Source organism: Lampetra planeri, chromosome 33, assembly GCF_965212315.1.
Source record: "Lampetra planeri chromosome 33, kcLamPlan1.2.h2, whole genome shotgun sequence".
Taxonomy (NCBI): Eukaryota; Metazoa; Chordata; class Hyperoartia; order Petromyzontiformes; family Petromyzontidae; genus Lampetra; species Lampetra planeri.
This window is the reverse complement of record NC_136139.1, coordinates 5672566-5690561: the sequence shown is the minus strand read 5'-3', so window position 1 is coordinate 5690561 and position 17996 is coordinate 5672566. Positions and strand designations below refer to the sequence as shown.

Below are 17996 nucleotides of genomic sequence, written 5' to 3'. Positions count from 1 at the left end.
TTCGTTGCCCGCCAAATGTTGTGGAAATCTCTAGTCAGCTCACGGAAAGGAATAGTTACCCCACCCCTGCCATAGACGTTGGGAAAGACACCTGCTCGCGCATAACGATTATTTCCTTCCATTGAGTTTATTTGTTCCTGCGTTCAAAAAGGCATTTTTTTCATTTCCATGCGTTCACAGCAGCATTTTTTCAATGAAGCTTCAATGGATCGTCACGTCAGATGGTTTAAAGTATTTGTGGAGCTCCCCATGAAATGTACAGCCCTGTGTCAAATCACCCGCTGGACAAAGGCCTCCACACATCGTGTCCGTCGTGGTGGTTGTTTCACCATACTTCACCATGACGGTCCGGGTGGATTGGCGGGGTGGGGGGCACAAGGCCATGTAAGATTTCAGATGCCACCCATGTGAGCTGCGACCTGGGATCGAACGTGGATAAACGGGTTCGCGGCACTGTGCACAAACGACTCTGCCACCGTTCCACCCAACCTCGGGTCGTGTAAAACGAGACATAAGACATCGTTTTACATTTCCAAAAAGGGATTAATTTCATTTTGCACTGCTCGTTCAGCAGGAAATCAAATGTAAAGATAATAGTAATAAATAAAAACACGAGCAATAACTTATGAGTTCCACACATGTTCAAAAGACCATGGAAACAAACACACAGATGGCTTTTGTTTCACGTTCCTCTACCCGAATGTTGTGGACAGTCCGAGACTGGGACTGGGCGCTTATTAAATGACAAGGTTCACTTGGGACACACACTGGAGTGACATCACTGCGGTGAAGTTATAATACAAAATGACATACATCACACCGCTGTCACGTCACAAGCGCTATGGAGTCGAGCTTAAAATGTTGTGACGGACAGCCCGGGACATACGGCTTTGTTGCATTCCCGCAGGAGCTGTTCGCTTTTCTGGGTTGCATATCCTTATCACGCTACATCATTCGACCTCCTTTGCCAGTACCAAAATATAATCATAGGGGTTTTCCCCTTTTTTCTGGCAAGAAAACTGAAACCTTTTTACAAGGATTCATGTCTGCATTAACCACAATACTTTTGTTTTTTTGTGTTGTGTGTTTTTGTTTGCATTTTGACTGCAAGTATTATGGTTAATGCAGACATGAATCCTTGTAAAAAGGTTTCAGTTTTGTTGCCAGAAAAAAGGGGGAAAACCCTATTATCCATATCACGCTCGTTTACTCGGCCAAGTTTCACCAAGTCTCGACTCTTATTTTCTTTTCCAGAAGGGTCCTGCCAAGTTTTGGGCGGTCGGGGGGAGGGTGACAACCTCAAAAGCCCATCGCGGGCGATCGTTGCATTATCGACGTCTTTGCACGACGCTGAAAGGAGGATGCAACCCAAGGAAGCGGCTCTTGTGGACGCATCCTGCTCAGGTGCTGCGAGAGTGGATATCGAGCCAGAAGTTGATAGATTAGGAAGAAGGCAAGAGCGATACCCCCCCATGTCAGAACAATCTGACAAAAAGTCGACTCCGACGGCGAGGATGTATGTACGATTTCCCGCGCTTCCGATTAGCACGGTTGGCTACGTTCGGCGTGAAAGAAGTTCGAAACACATGTACGTATGTTCAATACATGTGTGTGTATGTTGTAACATTTTTTTTGCCAATCATGCTAATCCGAGGTGCGGGATGTGACGTCAAAAAAAAATTGGGGAGGAAAAAGACTTCGGAAGCAGAAAGGTGGTGGGGCATGGACGCACCAAGGTGGACGAGAGCTGAGAGCAGAGGTCGCAACCGGGTACCCGATACCCGTACCCTACCCGATACCCGGCTACCCGTACCCGGCCGGGTACGGGTACCCGTACCCGGCCGGGTACGGGTAGCCGTTTGCAACCCTGGTGCGGCCGGGTACGGGTAGACCGTGAGTCACTGGTGAGTAACCGTTTGTCATTCATTTCCTAACGTCTTGACTCTTCTCACAATTAAAGTTCCTAGAATCAACCCACCTGCGCCTGCAACGTGACTTCATCCCAGAGATCGCAATCAGGTACCCGATACCCGTACCCTACCCGATACCCGGCCGGGTACGGGTAGGGTACGGCCGGGTACAGGTACCCGTTTGCGACCCTGGTGCGGCCGGGTACGGGTAAGGAATCAAAACCCGTTTGCGACCTCTGGCTGAGAGGCAGCACGAGAGGGGTTTCGAACTGGTGCCTTCCTGGTTCTCTTCCCAGAGGAAGAGGACAAGGAAGGCAGCCGATCCCACGAGTGGTGGGGAAATAGCCAGGGCAGGTCGGACGCCCCCCGTGATGTTACCGCATCGACCACGTAGAAAAAGAGGCATGGCAGTGCCGTCGGCGAAGTCGAGCAATTGCCACGATGCACAACGTTTTTTGTTTTAACCATTCACAAAACCCATGGCGGGCAGTCCAGGACATAGGGGTCCGGCAGCTAAAATAACAATAATTTTTTTTTTCGAATTCGGTAAAAAAAACACGCATTTCAACAGCAGTCAATGCACGTGAATACGAGCCGGTCCTTAATAAATAACCTCCCGAAGCAGTCCTCAAAAGAGCCACAGGTTGCCGACACCTGACCCTTAAGGGTGCCTAACGACCTAACAACCAGCTGTTTGTTTTGTGGGCGGCGTCCCCCTTTCACGAGTTGGCGATTCGATAATTGTTTTTTTACCCTTCTATCTGGCAACAAAACTGACACTTTTTTTTACAAGGAGTCATGTTTGCATAGACTAGGCTCTAAGGAAAGCTGTCTCGAGTGTGGACCAATCAACTTCAAGGACAGTGCATATATTATCAGAGTTATGTTTTTTTTGCATAATGGCTGCAGGTATTGTGGTCTATGCAAACATGACTCCTTGTAAAAAAGGTGTCAGTTTTATTGTCAGATAGAAGGGTAAAAAACCAATTATCATATTTTTTACTGGCAAATGAGGTTCCAATGGTGAGTTTGCGATTCGTTGACAGGCTTGCAAATAACGACCTCTGGCGGTAGCTTTAGCAGAGAAAATCCACAAACGCGGCAGAGTCCACTTACCCCAACTCCCTTCACTCTGGAAGCTTAGCAATGCGAGCACTACTTTTAACCCTCGATATTATTGACTTTGGTGTGGGTCGCTTTCAGGCACACCGATACGTAGAATCACCGATTGTAAATGGATTCGAATCGTGATTGTGAGAATTCACTATTTTCGATTTGTGCATGTTACGTTGTTGTGCTTAGTTTGTTGTCCTTAACCCACACCTCCGATTAGCACGATTAGCACGGTTGTCTAAGTACGGTGCGAAAAAAGTTTTTCTTTGTATGGCTGTTGTTATCGAGCAACAACTATAATTTTACATCAAAGTAGCCGAGCCAGATAATTGGGCCTTGGAGAAGTGGTGGAGTGGCTCATCGCTGCGATGACCACGATGCCACCTTCGCGTTTGCGAATCGGACACCCGAGTCGTTAGGTCACATGGTCCTGCGCCGGGTGTGCGACTCGTTCATTTTAAAACTGCTGCAGCCAAAGGGAGCCACAAAGCAGCGATGCGTGAACCGAATCGTGATGGTTCGCGAACCGTCACGTGCGGTTTTTTTAAATTTCTTTAAAACCCGGTGAGCCGAATCCACGTTGTCGCCCCTCTGCTTTTTGGAAATGACGCACCGCGCGGGGTCTTGGAGGCGCGCGTCGTGAGAGCGGACGGCCACGCTTCGAGAGCCGCCGAAAAATCCCTCCAAAACCGACGTCTCCAAAACACGAAGCACTCGAGCGGCTCTTCACTGCCCGGTTGTGCGAAATTGAAATGTACACTAAAAATAAATACGGGTAACACTGAAACAAACGTGAAATTTGCGCGAACTAAGTTGTGTAGAAATATTTTTAAAAACACGATTGCTCATAAGCGCAGCGGCTTCTTGGACGCAATTACAGCGTCAGCCCAATTTCCTGTTGCCGTGTAAATTCAACGTGCGAAACGTCACCACCGGAAGGCTTAACACGGGTGGCATTAATGGATTTAGCCACAGCCCTTTGGACAGAAAGCACTCAGGCTGCAGCACACATGCATGCAGTAGTAACAGCAGCAGTAACAGCAGCAGTAACAGCAGCGAGGAAGATTGCAACACTCGCATATCCGCCCCTGACCCATCAGCTGCCCTCACCCTGCGCCAGTATTTGTGCCTCGCCTGTCGTCCTTCTCCTGTCCCTCCTCTCAAGATGTTCACACAATCCGAAATGGCCAGGCACGGACGTGTATAAAGCCACACACGCGTTTTTGGACAAACCCTCTTCACGCGGCCGGACCTGAGCGACTACCTTGCCTGTGTTCGCACGTAGGAGTATAAATAAGGTCAGGCGTCAAACGTTGCACACTGCAATGCGTTGCACTCCACGTACAAGTTGAGCGGACAGCACCGTTTCTGCACTCGTGGCCCCCAGTATTTGTAGCGTGCGCGTTGTCTCGGACGGGGGCGACCCTGGGGAGCGGCGGGGGGGGGGGGGGTTGCGAGTCGCTCAGTGAAAGTGTTCGTGCGACGTGGAAGAGGAATGTTTACTACTGTGACTGCTAGTACGAGTCTAGGGGGGGGGGGGCTAGGCAGCATGTTGGCTACCAAGCCTAGCCAATTGTCACTTAAGGCATTGGATGAAAAGGAAAACTTCTCTCTAGTCGACCACGCACGGTCTACCCCTCCCACATCAACCACGTCCACCACATCGGTCATTGCTCTCCTCGTAAGGACAGGTCAACAGGTCATCTCGTTCGGCGATCTTTGGGAAACTTGTACGTGACCGTTTGTTTTGCTCACGTTCATCCCGAGCCGAACTTTGCAGCCTTCCGCTCGTGTTAGTCGTGGCCCGGGAATCAAACCCAAGGTTACCGTTGTTCGTAGTGCAGCGAGGTAACCATTCCACCACCACTATGCTCATTCACCCCAAAGACAAAGGTGACTGTTCTAACCTACAAAGGCCGATGGGGCAAGTGAAGGACAGGGCGGCGCACGAGGTGGTGTGGCCAGCACCACGCCCATCCACCACTGTCTCCCCAGCGCTGGTGCTCACACATCGCACCAGATACCCACGTAAGGCCGAGTCAATCGTGGTTCAAATAATACCAATGTTAGCCATGGTTTAAGAATCGAACATGGGGCGCCAGGTTCATAGGGAGGCGTGCTAACCGCTTCCCGCAACAGACACTCGCACGCGTCCAGACGCTTTTCATTTCGCAATAGCATCGTGATGATGTTACATAACTCTGGGGGGGGTGGGGGTGCCGACCGTGCATGTAAATCTGCACTCGCTGCAGGTCACCGTAAGTAGCCGGGTGTGGAGGCAGACGCGCGTAATCTGGGGCTTTGGAGGCGAGGGTTGGCGGCCCGCGCAGAGATGATCTCGTGACCGAGCCTCCCACTCCGGAGTGACGTGAGGTGGCGCGTAGAAGGCAGTGCAAGCAAGTAGGTTGTTCAACTTTGTTGTGCGGATTTTTTTTAAAGGGTACCCTTCACGTACACGAGGTTCCACCCCTCCCCCACCGCGACGCTCCACAAGGAATTCGTCAAACATCCCCGAGTGCAGCGACTCCTCAACAGGGGTTCCGAGAGGTCGTGCATCGGGACCTTCGTTGTGACGACGACGAGGATGGTGGTGACGACGGCGATGGAGAAAGGGGAGGAGGACAGGGGCGTGCAATTTGCGGAGAAGTGGTTTGACAGCGAAGAGGCTCGCTTACGACTGGATCATTACAATAGTGCTTAATGGAACGGTGAGATGAAATGAAGCTGTGGGGAGGTGGGCGGAGGGAGGGAGGGAGGGACCGCAAGCTTTGAGTCCGTCGGCTAGAGCTGCACAAACACGGAGGCGCTGGACACTGCCGCGGTGAGCGGGAACGTGGGCGAGATGGCCACGTCAATGATGCCCTGGCAGAGCTCGTCGTACAGCTTCCTGCTCACGCACGCGCGAGCACACGCACACACGCAAACACACACACGCACGTGTTAACACACACACACGCGCGTGTTAACACACACACACGCGCAGGCACAAAGGCTAAGATCCCTCTTGTAGCCAGACAAGCTGTTGGGGGCAAATGCTGTATACAAGCCCCGATTAAGGCCGGCACGGCACACACGGCAGGGAAGGTGTGACCGGCGGTTGACAACAACAAGACAGCATTTGCTTTGTAAACTGTTTTGACTTGAGGATGTGATTTCAAACTAAATGTTCAATTTTTTTTCTCTAAAATTGTTAGGCCAATTCCCCCCCCCCCCCCTGCCCACCCCCACCAAACCCCCATTGTACACAGGCCATGACGACATCACACCTAGCTTACCAAACCCTGCGGTGGGCTGCCACTATTTAAACCATTTTACGTGTGACGATTTGCGAAGCTAATCGCACCGGCTTTGTGCACTTCTTGAACATTTCTTGACTCAGAGGGTTAAATCACGTCGGGTGAAGTAATTTATTTTAACAAATATTATAACTGACTTCCATGAACATTAATGCACGCATGAATTCTGCTTTGAAATGAAATGAGGACTTTTTTTTCAAAGATTACAGCTTTGTAACCTTTGAACATTCTTACATTTTATTTTGTCTCAATTCATTCAGGGCTCATGGTTGAGGAAAAAAGAAATATATAATAATAACAGATAAAATATTAAATTACAGAATAAACAATTACATGTTTTACTGCCAGCGTTAAAATACATAAAATAACCCGATGTGTCCACACACAAAGACTAAGACAAAGATCACCCGTATAGCCTTTACAGACTGTTGGGGCAAGTACCGTTAGCGAGCACCTATGAAGGCCGGCACAGCACACGAGGGGGTGGTTGGCCAATACCACGCCCGACCGCCTTTGTCTCCCTAGTGGCGATGTTTACACACCGCACCAGGTACTCATTTCAGGCTGAGTCGACCTAGGGGAGGCCCAGGACCGGTTCAGACAATCGTCACTGGTGTTGGCCGTGAGCGGGAATCGAACCCAGGTCGCCAGGTTCATAGCGCAGCGTGCTAACCGCTACACTACCGCTCCCCACCAATATATACACACATACACACACACATATACACACACATATACACACACACATATTACACATATGTACTGGGACTCCTCTATTTATGAACGAGTTAGGTTCCAGAGGTCTGTTCGTAAGTCTGTTTTTTATAAGTCCAACTTGACTCCAGTCAATTCCAAACACTAAACACGGGGAGTGGCTTTACAAGTTTTGTAATCTCCTGTAGATGTAGATGCCACTGGTTCTTCACGTTCTGCAAATGTAGATGCCACTGGTTCTTCACGTTCTTCAGATGTAGATACAACTTGTTTTTCATGTTCTGCAGATGTAGATGCCACTGGTTCTTCACGTTCTGCAGATGTAGATGCCACTGGCTCTTCATGTGGCATCTGCATGAAATACGGACAGGTTTGTTCGTATCTCCGATAATTTTCAAGTCGAATGTTCGTAAGTAGAGGAGTCCCTGTATTAAACATAAACAAGGCACGTGCGACCCACGGCGCCCTGCAGGACTCACTGTGCGCAGGCGGGGGCCCCGTTCACCTCAACGAGCCACACGCGCCACGCGGCGTCCACCATGAAGTCGAAGCCGAAGAGCTGGAAGCTGCGGTAGGAGAGGTCGTGCGTGCTCACCTCCGCCTCCACGCTCAGCAGGCACTCCCTGCGAAAAGGGGGCGCCACCGTTAAGACGCCACCATTAAGACGCCGCCGTTAAGACGCCGCCGTTAAGACGCCGCGGTTGCCAGCCGTATGGTATGGCACCCACCCAAGCCCAATCAAGGCCAGCGCGCATCCCCCCAGCCCCTGCAGCCGACCACGTACTACCCCCCACCCACCACCCCACCGCCGCTAGGACCCCACCGTTCGACACTGCCTCCCGTATACCAGGCGAGGTGGTGAACATCTCGCCACCGTGCGGCCCTACTACCGCGGTGGCCGCCGCACCTGATGATGTGCTTGATCTGAGGCAGGATGGAGTCCTCCAGGCCGATGGCGTGCGTGCTGCGCAGGTAGTCCTCAAAGGCCGGGAAGAACATCTCGTTCCCTTCCTCGTAGCGCCCGTAGTTCCCCGACAGAGCCTCCTGGCGGCGGTGATGCGCGCAAAGGGAGGGACGGCGAGAAAGCGGATGAAATAATGACTCCACACATTCTCAATCCACCAATGGATTATTGTTTCACCTGACCATGATAATCATGGGCGATTTTTGTTTTTAACCATATTTCACCAGGTTGGTCAGTGTAGGATTGTGAATTTGTGGGGGGTGGGGGCGGGGGAGGGTGGTGGTCTAGGACCGATTGTGATATCAATCGCTACGAGGTGGGTTCATAGCGCAAGCGCACTAACCACTATGCCACCGCTCCGCCCAAGGTGGGGGGGGGAAATCGCAATGAAACGAGTACCGCTTAAGAGGGTCTGCTAACTGCATCTGCCCCTATGGAGAGACTGGCCCGTGTCATAGGAATGTGGAATTTTCACCACTTGCTTCAGGATCGTCCAACGGAGGAGAAATGCAGTCCGCACGGGTGTTGGGCGAAGGAGCAGTGGCGGTGCCGACCCATCGGGGGTCCAAAGCAAAAAATCTCTTTTGGGAGCCTCCCCACCCCCCCACCACCTTTTCAATTTACAAACTTCGTGTGAGAGGCAACAGACGAGATTCAGACAAGAGATAGAGAGATGGAGAGTTACAGACAACATAGAAATGAGACTCAAAGTAGCTTTTTAAAGTGGCTCTTCATGTCAACCCTTTCCAAGGCGTTCACCGGTGAATCTCGGAACGCGCAAGCGGTTGGCGTTAATTTTATTTAGAGAGGCATAGTTTGTAAAGACATTGTACTCATCGCAGAGAACTGGAGCGACACGACCGTACTCCATGACAGCTGGCACCAAACTGTGGCACACTTCCTTCACGCAGAGCCTTGTGGGAGGCTCGGTACCGATATTTTATTTGACATTTTATTTTGATTCCATTCCGATGACGTACACGCACATCATCGGAACGTACTTGTATGTCAACGGAAAGGGTTAATTGGATTGTATGTTCATTACAATATTTGAGCTGTTATTTTATGTATCCCTATTTTTTCCATGAATCCTGGGCCTATTGTGCTACTTGGGACCATAAGCTTTTGCTTTTTTTGCCGAGTTTTCTATTTGACATTTGCTCAAGTCCTTTTGACTACGCCTGCTGTAGGCCCAGGCTGCGGGTGTCTCGCTGCGGGCATCCTCGCCTGCAAGCAGTGGTTGGTCAGGTGGCTGGTCGTGTGGCCGAGGTCACTGGGGTCGTAGGGGTCGGATGATGTGCGGAGAACGCCTTCACGGTAGAGGTGGATGCGGTACTGAGGGTCAAGAAGCACCCAGCACCTAGCGGGCAAACACGCACACAAAGACAGGTAGCCTTTAACGGACTGTCAGGGCAACTGACGTTAGAGAGCCCCTATCAAGGCATGCACGATGCGTGAAAGCTTAGTGTAGCGGCATACAGGAGGTCGTGGATTTGATCTCGACCCTGAACTCTGTATGTTTGGAATGTGCACGTTCTCGCTGCCCGTGGTCACGTGGATTTTTTTTTTCTGCTCTGGGTCCTCCGGTTTTTCTCTCCACATTTGGACTCAACATGTGTTTAAATTATATGGCCACTATAAATTTCCACGTGATGATAAGCCACTTCGTTGAGCTCATGTTGTGGCCAGGTCACTTCGGAAAAATAGCTATAATGTTTAACTCAAATCAAAAATAATTTAGGTTATTTTAGTCACGATCAAGGATCAGGATTCTAAGGATCAGGATTCTAACTGGTTCGCACTGCCTTTTGTACGGCCCGTCTCGTATGTTCAGTCTCCATTCGTTTGTTTGCCATCCCATTTGCCCCACATTTGTACAGAATTCGAAAGAAACTGAAGATAATTGTGAGGTTTATTTATTTAGCGCCTACGTAAACGTGAAGGTTGTGGGCCTTGGCAGCTCCCACGGTGATTACCCTGCAGGCAACCTCACCTCTACTCACACCAATCAGGATTTGCATGTGTAGGGTGCATAATAAAATAATATTCAGGGCCTGCCCTGGCTCCTCTCACCCTCAACCAGTATATATACAAGGACTGTTTTCTTGGACTTTATCTTACTTGATACAGCAATCGTGCTGTGACGGTTCCACCTGAAGACGGAAGCTTGTGTTGCCTCCGAAACGTCGTGATTTTTATTTTATTTTAATTTTACTTTTATTAATTTAAATTTTTTACCTACGTGACTTTACCGAAAAACCTTAGAATAAGGGTGCAGCTTAGCTGCCTCCGCCACTCCCAAGAGCCTTGCATCAACATCTCATCTCAAGCATTCCACTGCCCTGCTGCGGCCTAGCCAAGGGAACCCCCCCCCCCAGAGGTCGCAATCGGGTACCCGATACCCGTACCCTACCCGATACCCGCTACCCGTACCCGGCCGGGTATGGATACGGGTAGCCGTTTGCGACCCTAGTGCGGCCGGGTACGGGTAGACCGTGAGTCACTGGTGAGTAACCGTTTGTCACTCATTTCCCAACGTCTTGTCTCTTCTCACAATTCAAGTTCCTAGAATCAACCCACCCGCGCCTGCAACATGGTTTCATCCCAGAGGTCGCAATCGGGTACCCGTAACCGTACCCTACCCGATACCCAGCCGGGTACGGATAGCCGGGTATCGGGTAGGGTACGGGTACGGGTACCCGTTTGCGACCCTGGTGCGGCCGGGTACGGGTAAGGAATCAAAACCCGTTTGCGACCTCTGCCCCCCGCCCCACCCAGTGGTAACTGCTCCTGTGTGGCACAGAGGGATACGCAGCACCAGCCTCCATGCCGGCATTAGTCTGCCAGGAGGGGCAGTGTGACTTTGCTATGTGGTTTTCACAATCAAGTAATTCGCGAGTAACTTATAAATTTAGGAAAATTTGGACCGTGGCATCAGATTAAACACTGTCCATAACGACACAAGATCTTTTACCGTCCACTGTGAAGCAGATTTACACCGCAGTATTAATCGGGACGGCCGCTGGGCTCGAACCGCGAATCTCTTCAGCATGCGGTGAACGCGCCATCAGAGTAACCGCTAACCACATGCACCGTTATGAACTTAGCACGAGAATTAATTTGGTACAAACGAATCGGTGAATTTCTCCGAGCGGTCATAGCAGGCGCGCGGAGGCTACGGCTGTCGCACCGGATGTCGAACTTGCGGTGGCCAGGTTCGAGCAGCATGGGCTCCTCAATGTACTTCTGCAGCACGTGCACCTGGCTCTGCTCATCCACAAACGTCAGCAGCTCGTCCGCGTCCGACGAGATGAAGATGCCTTCGCCTACGAGCAAAGACAAAGATCCCCCGTGTAGCCTTTACCAGACCGTTGGGGCAGGTAATAATAACCGAGTACATCCGGAATTCCACGCCATTCCTCTAGCACAAGGTTATCGTGAAAGCGCGGCGTCTCACAGACAGGTATAGCCTGTCAATAGAGGGCGATGTTGTGATGTGGATTTTTATGTTATCAAGTAGTCTGCGAGTAATTTGGCAAATTTGGACCGTGACGCTGGCACACAGGCTCTTTAACGTCCAGTGTTGATACACCCCACGGTATTAACCACGGCGGAAGCAGGGATCAAACCATGAACATGAACAAGCAGAAAATGCGCTACCACTCAGCCACGTCACCGCTGTTAGCGGGCAACTTTTAAGGCTGACACGGCGCATGTGGTGGTGGTGAAGCCAGCATGAAACCAACCCACTCTCGTCTCCTTAGTGCGGATGTTCAGAGATGGCACCCCAAGAACTCTCATTCAAGGCCATGTCGATCCAGCGAGGGGTCGCTCATCTAGCCGCACGTCCGTCCATTCGAACTGTCCATCCCTCGATGTGTCCATCTGTCTCAGTGTTCTTCATTGTACGGCCCGCAGGCCACGGGCGGCCCCTGGTGGCCCCCGACAATACACACATTTTAAAACACCTGATCGTGTTCAATTTCGATTTAAAGCTTTCGTGACTGCAGGGATTCATATTCTTGGTTCTTTCGGTAAAGTCACGTAGAACCAAGAATATACCTGATCGTGTTGTCAAACCCAATTGATTCAAATGTGCGGCGGTCTTCGCGCCGATGATGTCTTTTTTGCAATAGTGGCCCCCCCCTCTGAAAATTAGTGAAGAACACCGATCCATCCGATCCGTCCATCCCTCTGTCCGCCCCGTACCCTTGGCTCCGGCAGATGACTTGGCGATCCACACGTTGCCCTGCCGATTCTGCGCTCGCTGGCGGAAGCAGACGAGGAAGGCCTCGCGCTCATCCGCCTGCCGCTCGGCGTGCCGCCTGCGCGCCTCTGCCAGCTCCCGAAAGCCACCGCCACCCCCACCGCCACGGCCAGAACCTGGCCCGGGTGCCTGTGGCTTTGTCCTGCCTGGGCTCAGACCCGGGCTGGACCTGGGGCTGGACCCGGGACTCGAACCGGGACTCAGCCGTCGGCTCGGCCTGGGACTCAGCGGGAAGATGACGTAGGACTCTGGGAGCCACGACGCCGGCTTGCAGGAGGGCGACGAGGACGCCTTCATCAGCCTGTCCCGCCCGGGGTCGCCAAGCGTTAGTTAATTGCGAAACAAAAATGAGCAAGTTAACTTCCAGTAATTGAACTGGAAGTTTTCTGGCATGACTGCTGCCATCCATAGGAATGTGAGTTATCCACCATTTGCATTTGCCCAAATAGGACTTTTAAAAACCCTTGGCCGGCCAGAAGATGGCATTTTTGTAGTGACAGAAGTGATTGGACGTACTAAAATTAGAAGCTCAGTGTTGCCAGGTCGAAAATATTCCCCCCTCTAGTGCCCGATTAGTGCAGCCAAGATGCTTGCAGTTATTTGTCGCTGCCGGACGAATAAGTCGTGGGCCGCATTAACTTAAGTCTTGGGCTGAATGTAGCCCACGGGCTGCAAGCCACCCATCTGTGAAATAGGCAACTGGGATCGTGAGTATGGATAGAAATGGAATCGTGTGTGTGTGTCGCACAAATCGAGCTCACTTGACAAGGGATGCCTTGCGACACAGTTTGTCGGAGCCTCGGTAGTAATTAACAAGCTGCATCAACCCTGGCTCATGCCCTGCACACACACGCATGCACACACAATGAGAAAGATGACCCGTATAGCCTTAGGTAGAAAATAAAATAAACTAAATCACGACGTTTCGACTGCAACACAAGCAATTATCACCAGGTGGGAAAACCACTCCAGCAAAAAAAACAATTCTGTGGTTTTCCCACCTGATGATGATTGCTTGTGATGCAGTCGAAACGTCCTGATTTAATATATTTTATACCTACGTGACTTTACCGAAAGAACCAAAGAGTACAGATCCATCCAGCATTATATACATGTCGCAGGCAGTGTCATCACACCCATGTCATCACTTCCTTACTTTACCCACCAAAAGTGACATCACATGACATTTGCTTACATTTTTTAAATATTAAGATGTTGCCATTAAAATTACTGATTTACTGACGGAACTTTACGTCAAGGATTAAACCGATTCGTATTAAAATAATTAAAATGATCACTATTTAGTGATTAAGCAATATCTTTTAACATGTAATAAGTCTCAAAATGTGAAGAAAAAGATATCTGTAACTCTGACTGAAAGGCCAATATCCCCAAAAACATCATCCAAAACTCAGCCCGAGTACAGACGTTGAGCTCCTGACAATTCGCTGCACCTTGTACACACTGGGAGCACGTTGATCACATTACCAGGATGAATGAATGAACGGACGCCATTATCCAACTCAATGACCTTAAATTCTAACCCCACTGCTAACCCTGACTGCAGCACAATACCCACAATGCATATAGTATATATATTATATACAGTACATGCACTATTGCTATGATATATGAAGTTTCCTCATTATTGGATTGAAATAATCATCCCTGTCCAGTGCTAGAGACCCGCCCTATTATTATCAAGATGCGACACGAATCTAAATTTACTCTATTTTGGGATGAAAGGCGCAAAAGCCACACGAGCCACTCCCCTGAACACCGCAGAACGAGGCGGGCACCTGGCAGGGCTGTGCCCATCAGCCGCTTGGGCACGGCGGACAACAAATCAATTTTGCGCATGCTGGGAAAGGTGGCCCAACAATTTCATTTGTCTGCGAGCCAAGGCCACCCCTTGGCAACGGGAGTGACGGGGTCAGGATTTCTACACTGTTCGCTGTTCTCATCCACCCACCCCACTCCAATCCAAGGTGCCAGCAGCCGCCCAAGCGGGGCCCACGACATTTGATTCCGCAGCGGCGTGGCTGTCGGATGTACGGGCCATGCCGCTGGCACCGAGGCCCACGGGCCGGATGGAGGGGGGGGGGTACCAAGCCCCAGGCTGTAAAGAATGGGGGGGGGAGAAAGGTGGACAGGGGGGCACCCCCCCCCCCGCAGCCCCCGATTTTGTCTTCCGTGTACAAGTGTCGTGCCAATTGCGTGATGCCACCGATTTCGGGTGATGCTTGTTGAAGAACTTCTTTCGCACCGTACGTAGCCAAGCATGCTAATCGGAGGTCATGAAAATCAATTTCAGGCCAAATTGTTGGAAAATCAATTACATGCCCTCTAATGTTCAAAATATCCATGAGTAATTCTACGACAACAGAGTTGTAAGACCGATGGAGATGAAACAGGCTACGTTATCGATCCCGCCAATCTGACGTGAAAGAATATTTAGAAAGTTCAAATGCCAAGTGTACGCCATAGAATACCAGAATGGATACTGTTCCTATTCAGTACCGTACGATGACGTTTCCGCACAAGGGGAAAAGGCAGTGAATGTGAGCTGCAGGCCGAATGGATTTCATACCAGGAATTCTACCCGTGGACAAGTCCCATAAGATACAGGTCATACGAGTCGTGAATAAATCATAGGGATGAATAGACACGCTCCACAACATAAAAGCCATGCAAATAGCGAATAAATGGGATGTACCATCCCATCGCAAACATGTTTGTCCGCATTCAACCGACGAATGGACACGTGAACAAATAAGCCACCTGAGACATCTCCTTAACCAGTGGCAAAATATAGTAATAGGTTTTTACCCTTTCAACTGGTACAAAAACTGACACCTTTTTGAGTTGTACGCCTTTTGGCGTCATCTGGTCCAACACCAATGGAGACTAGGCTCTAAGAAAAGCTGTCTCGGGTGTGGACCAATCAACTTCAAGGACAGTGCATATCATTATCATTATCAGAGATGTTTCTTTTTGTTTGCCTTTTGACTGCTTGTGTTGTGGTTATTGCAAACATGATGCCTTGTATAAAGGTTGGTAAAGTCACGTAGAAGGGAAATAATAAAAATAAAACATAATAAAATAATTCTCACGACGTTTCGGCCACAACGCAAGCAGCCGTGAATTTAATTCAGACGCTGTCTCCCCTACAGACCTGGTCTTCACCTGAGGACGGCTGCTTGCGTTGTGGCCGAAACGTCGTGAGAATTATTTTATCATGTTTTATTTTTATTATTTTATTATTTTCCTTCTACGTGACTTTACCGAAAGAACCAAGAAGATGAATCCCTCCAGTCACGAAAGCTTTAAATCGAAACCTTTTTGAGTTGTACGCCTTTTGGCGTCATCTGGTCCAACACCAATGGAGACTAGGCTCTAAGAAAAGCTGTCTCGGATGTGGACCAATCAACTTCAAGGACAATGCATACATTATCAGAGTTGTTTCTTTTTGTTTGCATTTTGACTGCTTGTGTTGTGGTTATTGCAAACATGATGCCTTGTATAAAGGTTGGTAAAGTCACGTAGAAGGGAAATAATAAGGTGTCAGTTTTTGTACCAGCTGAAAGGGTAAAACCCTATTACTAAACAAGCCACTCTCAACGCTGAATATATAAATGAATGAATTAACAAATGAATGAATGAATGGACACGCACACCACGTGGCACACACGCACCCAGGCGGCCGTAGGGTAGGCGGTTGCGTTCTCCCAGCATGAGGTTGAAGCGAGGACTGTCCCGATGGAGCCGTTTCCAGTGGCCAGACTTCTGCAGCAGCTTAGCCACGGCTGCGTAGACGGTGCTGTTCTCATCCCGCAGTACAAACGTGTACATGGTGCCCCTCCTCCTCTTCCTCTTCCTCCTCCTCCTCGCCTTGCCAGCCCAGGGATGGAGCCTCAGAAATTTAGCTCAGTCCAGCCTCAACCTCGGTTGGAAGTCCAGCCCGGTTAGAACTTAGTCCGGCTCGGCAAAGTTCAGTTAAACCCAGCTCAAGTTTATCTCGGCCAAGCTCAACCTAAACTCAAGTCCAGCTAAGCTGAATTTAGCCCAGCTCAGCAAAGTTAAGCTGAGCCCAGCCCAAAGTAGCATAACCCAGCCCAGGTTAACGCCACAGCCCAGGTTAGCTCAGCCCAAACACCATTTAGCCCGGATTACCCGAACTCTGCCCAGCTAAACCCAGCACAAGTCTGAAGCAGCCCCTCTACAACAGCTAAGCTTAGCCCAGTTAAAAAAAAAAATCATGGATTTAGCTCAACACAGTCCAGCTGTCTGAACCCAGCTTAACTCAATACAACCCAACTTGGATGGGTTAAGCAAAATCTATTCGCTGCAAAAGCATGACAACTGCTTAACCAAACTGGATCCACATTTAACCACAAATTCACCCACAGCACTGCAAAGAATAGAATTCGTCGAAGCCGGCTTTAGAGACCAGTGCCACCCAAAACATTAAAAAGTCCTCTCGTGCCAAACGCCCAAACGAGGCTTTTACACTGCGGTATTTTCAGGGATGAATGTGCACACACAGAGCAGCAGCACAGTTCTAAGAGGACAAATCGCAGCTGTTTTCAGACCCAGGCGATGGGGGAGGGTGTAATCGGATAAATTTGACAACGCTGCCCTAAATGGGTTGGCGGTTGCACTCTTTGTTTAAATGGGGACACATTATTGCTGCTAACGTTTTCCAACTCCATCCGTTATCAATGCCCCCACGCCTTCACGACTTAAGAGTTAAATGAGACATCTGCACACACACACAAAAATAACCCAATACAAAACGCACAAGCAAATCCGTTCGTTTAAAAAAATAAAAACTACACGTACATTAATCAATACACCCCCGATTAAACAGCGGTGCTGTACGGCCGTAACCGTGCAGCATTACGCATCCAACTATGAGCCTACTAAAGAGCAAATACTGCAACAGAGTGAGTGCCCGGGTAGCATCAGCAGCAGCAGCTGTCAGCTTGGTCCACCACACCCAGTCGGTAACGCCAAGAGCGGCACAAGACCGCAGAGCGAGGAGACAAAACACTTGGGAGGGTGGATGGAGGAGGAAGAGGAGGAGGGGGAAGGGGAGATGGAGGAGTGGTCAGCTTTCACACCGGACGCTATCCGATTCCGATATTTGAACTCTGCAGGACTTTGTGGTTTCCGCTTCCGAAGCCAAAGATGATGGTGGTGGTGATGTCACCTCCTGCTGCAGGACGCACGTTTAAACACTAGGGGGGTGTAAACGTGCAACACTCCCACCACCACCACCGATACCAACGCCTCCGTCATTCGCGATGTCACCACGGCGCCTGTGCCAGGCTAGGTGCACTTTGAAGCTACCCACGTGAAAGTGTCGAAGGCTCGCTCGCTGACAGGAGGAGGTCTCGGGACAGATCCAGCAGGTGCCATGGGTTGGCTGACTGAGATGACCGGCAGATGCACCACCAGCTGTACTCCCCTACTGTGCCAGGCTAGGTGCAGGAGGTCTCGGGACAGACCCAGCAGATGCCATGGGTTGGCTGACTGAGATGACCGGTAGATGCACCACCAGCTGTACCCCCCTACTGTGCCAGGCTAGGTGCAGGAGGAGGTCACGGGGCAGTCCCAGCAGGTGCCATGGGTTGGCTGACTGAGATGACCGGCAGATGCACCACCAGCTGTACCCCCTACTGTGCCAGGCTAGGTGCAGGAGGTCTCGGGACAGATCCAGCAGATGACAT

At 50.2% G+C, this 17996-nt stretch overlaps 1 protein-coding gene across 1 annotated transcript; it reads right to left on the bottom strand.

Moving 5' to 3' along the window:
- Positions 1–108: 108 nt before the first annotated feature.
- Positions 109–17446, bottom strand: TTL (tubulin tyrosine ligase). Its single transcript, XM_078610082.1, has 8 exons — positions 15960–17446; positions 13026–13104; positions 12207–12565; positions 11188–11323; positions 9225–9357; positions 7941–8077; positions 7513–7656; positions 109–5910 (listed from the first exon to the last, which is right to left on the bottom strand). The coding sequence occupies exons 1-8, from the start codon at positions 16114–16116 to the stop codon at positions 5805–5807; spliced, it is 1251 nt and encodes a 416-aa protein (XP_078466208.1). The 5' UTR covers positions 16117–17446; the 3' UTR covers positions 109–5804.
- Positions 17447–17996: the final 550 nt, after the last annotated feature.